The sequence below is a fragment of the Benincasa hispida genome, chromosome 12 (genome assembly GCF_027475165.1).
Source record: "Benincasa hispida cultivar pf3 chromosome 12, pf3_genome.v1.1, whole genome shotgun sequence".
Lineage (NCBI taxonomy): Eukaryota > Viridiplantae > Streptophyta > Magnoliopsida > Cucurbitales > Cucurbitaceae > Benincasa > Benincasa hispida.
Window position 1 is genome coordinate 40,233,118 of NC_143489.1, and position 3,826 is coordinate 40,236,943.

General features: G+C 37.3%; 1 protein-coding gene across 1 annotated transcript; it reads right to left on the bottom strand.

The window, feature by feature from the left end:
* Positions 1-206: 206 nt before the first annotated feature.
* LOC120068187 (O-Glycosyl hydrolases family 17 protein) lies at positions 207-3,380 on the bottom strand. Its single transcript, XM_039019894.2, has 4 exons — positions 3,148-3,380; positions 1,300-2,553; positions 1,168-1,195; positions 207-661 (listed from the first exon to the last, which is right to left on the bottom strand). The coding sequence occupies exons 1-4, from the start codon at positions 3,251-3,253 to the stop codon at positions 511-513; spliced, it is 1,539 nt and encodes a 512-aa protein (XP_038875822.1). The 5' UTR covers positions 3,254-3,380; the 3' UTR covers positions 207-510.
* Between the last annotated feature and the right edge of the window lie 446 nt (positions 3,381-3,826).

The following is a 3,826-nucleotide window of genomic DNA, read 5'->3' on the forward strand; positions in this document are numbered from 1 at the left end:
TCTTGTTTCTCCTCTCCTTTCATTTTCTTCCTTTAACATCAATGACAGTCACCGCTATCGGCAATAATCATGGGCGACCGGTCCACGACGATTGTCTATAATCACGTCATGATGGTGTCATTGATGTTGAAATGTAATTAAACTTATTAGAATTAAAAAATTAAATCAACTGATACTTTCATCCAAAGAAATGAAATACACAAAAATTCATATGACAGGTGAATTTTATAATTCAACTAAAGAATAATAATAATAAGGCTCTGATTCCCAAAGCAGAAAAAAAAAATGTTACATAGTTTTAGTAGAGAGCTAATAACCTAATAGAATTCAAATTCTCCACAACTCCATCTTGACTTGTACAAAATTGAATGGAGGAAGAGAGAATAGCCTAAAACCTACTCCATCTCACCACTCTGCGAGAGAACACAACTCATCGCACTAATGGATCATCCAAAAAAACAAAAAAAAAGTACAAACTGCAAAAACACTTTCTAATGCACATCCATTTGTCTACAACCAAATGGAACTCCCAAGCAGGGCTCCAACCACCATCACTGCATAACTCAAAATATCATACCCAAAAGCGGTTGCAGAAGAATCTGCATTTGTTGAGTTCATTGATGGTGCTGTGATGTTTGCCATGGTGCCATTCCTTCCAACACTGTAAAACTCAGAAATTTTCAACATCAATCAATGATTCCCAATTGCAGGTCCAGTTTATATATGTCACAAAGAATGACACAATATCAATAGTTGTAATTTGCAACCTGGTAGAAAGTGCTAATAGTTCTACATTTTCAAGTGCGCTTTCTTTACCAATCAGTTTAGGTTGAAAGTGTGATCTAGCATTTAAATGCTTTGACTTTTTCTAAGAGCACTTATAAATCACTTCCAAACATCTTTCAAAACATGATGATTTTTAGTCGGAAGTGATTTTGACCATGAGAAAAGTCCTCCCAAACATACCCTCGCCTCATAAAATCATCACTAAACTTGTATACTAAGCTTCAACTCTATCAATTAGTAAGAAAATGACATTGCATGATATGAACTTAAGATTTCCTACTCATACTGTATATATTAAAACACCATCTAAACTCAAAAGCTCGAATGGATAGGTTAAGAGTATAGTTAATATTTTTCCCGAAAGTTCTGTATGAAGTTTACCTTCCAGAAAATAAGCAGGATCCATGACCTGCATTCATCAAGATAACAGAAAGATAAGTTAGCTCTAAAGATATGCAGAACAACAGGAGAAACAACAAGGAAAGTGATGAATTCTGCTAGGTCTTCTCTTACTTGGGTTAGTGGTTGTAACTGCAGCCACCCCATTGAAGTCACATGAACCTGACGCTCTCCCCATTTGATGATAATAAGTATTGAAAGCATATGTTGCATGAGCCATGACATTGTCGGGTTCGTAGCACGGCTGCCCTTGAAGCAAAGCTGAACAATCCACCCTGCCAGGTCCACATGCCCAATCCAACGCAGCCTGCAGCATCCTTGGGTCGGCACCTTCCTTTGCAGCACAGTACGTTTGGTTTGTTGTATCGTTCGCTAACACAAGTCCTGATCCCGTCAAGCACAGAATATATATAGGCTTTCCATTAGCATCAAACAATCCCCAGTTCTTCTCAGAGATAGGCCCAGGTTTCAAGTCCTCATTATAAAGCTCATAAATGTAAGTACTAGTAGCAATCCCTGGATGTTTAGGAGTTCCAGTTTTGTTCAGCACGTGCCTGATTAAATTGCTATTGTAAGTGTTTGCATTTTCCAACGTTGCATCTGGCTCGTTAGAGCCACCTTTTGATGGCCAGCCTGTTTCTGAAACTACAATGGGTATGTTAGTGAAATTTAGAGAAGCCATAGCAAAGTAAGCTGCATCAACCATTGCATCGAAAACATTGGTATAACGAAGAAGCGTGTTGGAATCGACAGCTTCTTTATTTGAAGGGAGAGGCTTTAAGAGTGCATAATCCAACAAAATAAAGCCATTAGATTGCAAATAGTCATAGTAGGGATACACATTAAGCATAAGGAAGGAGTTAGTAGATTGCAAGAAACCAAGCAGGGGAACTATTACAGAATCCAGTGATGCATTGAAGAAGGCTTGTGAAGGCGGAAATGAATCAAGAATAATCGAAGAAGAAAGAGGCGTAGAGACCTTGATCTGGTGATCAAGGTTGGATGCTACAAGTGCAGAATGAATGTATTTGAGGGCATTGACAAGGATTTTAGCTGCATTAGGAACTGTTGTTAGAACGTCAAAACCAACAGAAATGGCTGTGATATTAGTAGCTGGGTAATGTGCTAAGACATTGCGATTAACCCAGTTCGCTGCAGTGGAGTTTGATTGTCCAATCCCTAGAAGCTGTTCATTAGGGACAGTTACCATAACTTGAATGCCTGTGTTTGCAAGGGCCATCAGCATCCCACCATCAGCGTCGTATAATCGAACATGCCGAATTTGTTGGGCTTTCAGGAGGGCTGCTACTTGCGTTGGATGGGGCATAACCGAAAGAGCAGTCCCAATATTCACACCAACAAATACATCTGCAAAAACAAAATCACAATATAAGGAATATATGCCTAAACTCTTAGATTTAGAGAATAAGTCAGCTGCAAGTAAGAGAGAGAGAGAACTAAGAACATATATAAAAAATTAAACATACCCTCACCTATTAGTTTAATCTATATGGGTTTAATACTAATTTAAGTTTAACACTGTATCAGAACAAAAAATTAAAACTCCCAAGGTTTGATTAAGAGCAATAAATCATTGCAATCCACAGTCCATCTTTAATGACAAAGCAGCACAGCAATCATTTACTACCCATCCAACTACCTCTTCTCTTGGAGCATTTAATCAAACATCTGACCTACAGAAATTCAAACTCATTCAATAGGGAGTTAACCCTTTTCCTCTTTTTTGGGGTTTTTTTTTTTTTTCATCTGGGTTCCTCATGTTTCACATGGATATGAAAAATGAACTTCAATAAACAAACACATGGAAACGTCACATTTCATAAAACGAAAACAGCTCATGAGAGAAACCAAGCACCAAAATAACAAGAAAAACGGCAAAGTCCTCCAGAAAAAAAGCTCAGATTCAGTAGAAAGAACTCGAAAGATTGATGTTTGTCTGACCTTCAGGGGTGGCGTGCAACTGGAGAGACAAAAGAGAGAAAATGAAGAGGAGAAACGAAACAGCCATTTGATAGTTCATAAACTGGAAGGCCATTTGGTTGAGCATGGTCTTGAGCAGAGGTTTGAAGAACCCAACAATGGGAGAAAGAAAGAGAGAAGAGAGGAGAAAGGGGAATGAGTGGGAAGGACAGAATGAGTGAAGGCAAGTTAAAACCAAGGTAAAGCAACCGGGAAAAAGTGGGGAAAGATGCGGGAATATATGGGCAGAGAGAGAGAGGTGGGCTCCGTGGGACCCACATTTCACGTGGATGCTTAATCTGATTGATCAGACGGTTAAAAACTGACGAACGCATGCATTGGCCTTCTAACATTATATTAACCTTTCCCTTAAAAATCACTATTGGTTCGAAACTTTTTCGAGAGTAACCATTTTGTTTGTAGCGATTTAGTATTTGTATTTTTAATTTTGTAACAATTTAGTCTTTAAAATTTACTATATAATAATTTAGCTTTTATATTTTTAAATTTTTTGTAACAATTTAGTTCCTCATATAAAAAAACTTCATCAAAATTAGATGACAATTTTTAATATTTTATGATGTAGATTTTATATTTTGCAAAAATATTGAGTCTCTAATTAGTTTAGTGGTTTATTTATGCACGAAATTTCATTAAATCT

Bases quoted from the DNA above. Each gene is read 5' to 3' on its own strand.
- LOC120068187 (XM_039019894.2), bottom strand. From the start codon at position 3,253: ATGCTCAACCAAATGGCCTTCCAGTTTATGAACTATCAAATGGCTGTT. The intron at 2,554-3,147 runs GTCAGACAAACA...TTGTTTTTGCAG, and splicing joins GTTGCACGCCACCCCTGAAG to ATGTATTTGTTGGTGTGAAT. The intron at 1,196-1,299 runs GTAAGAGAAGAC...TGATGAATGCAG, and splicing joins AGTTACAACCACTAACCCAA to GTCATGGATCCTGCTTATTT.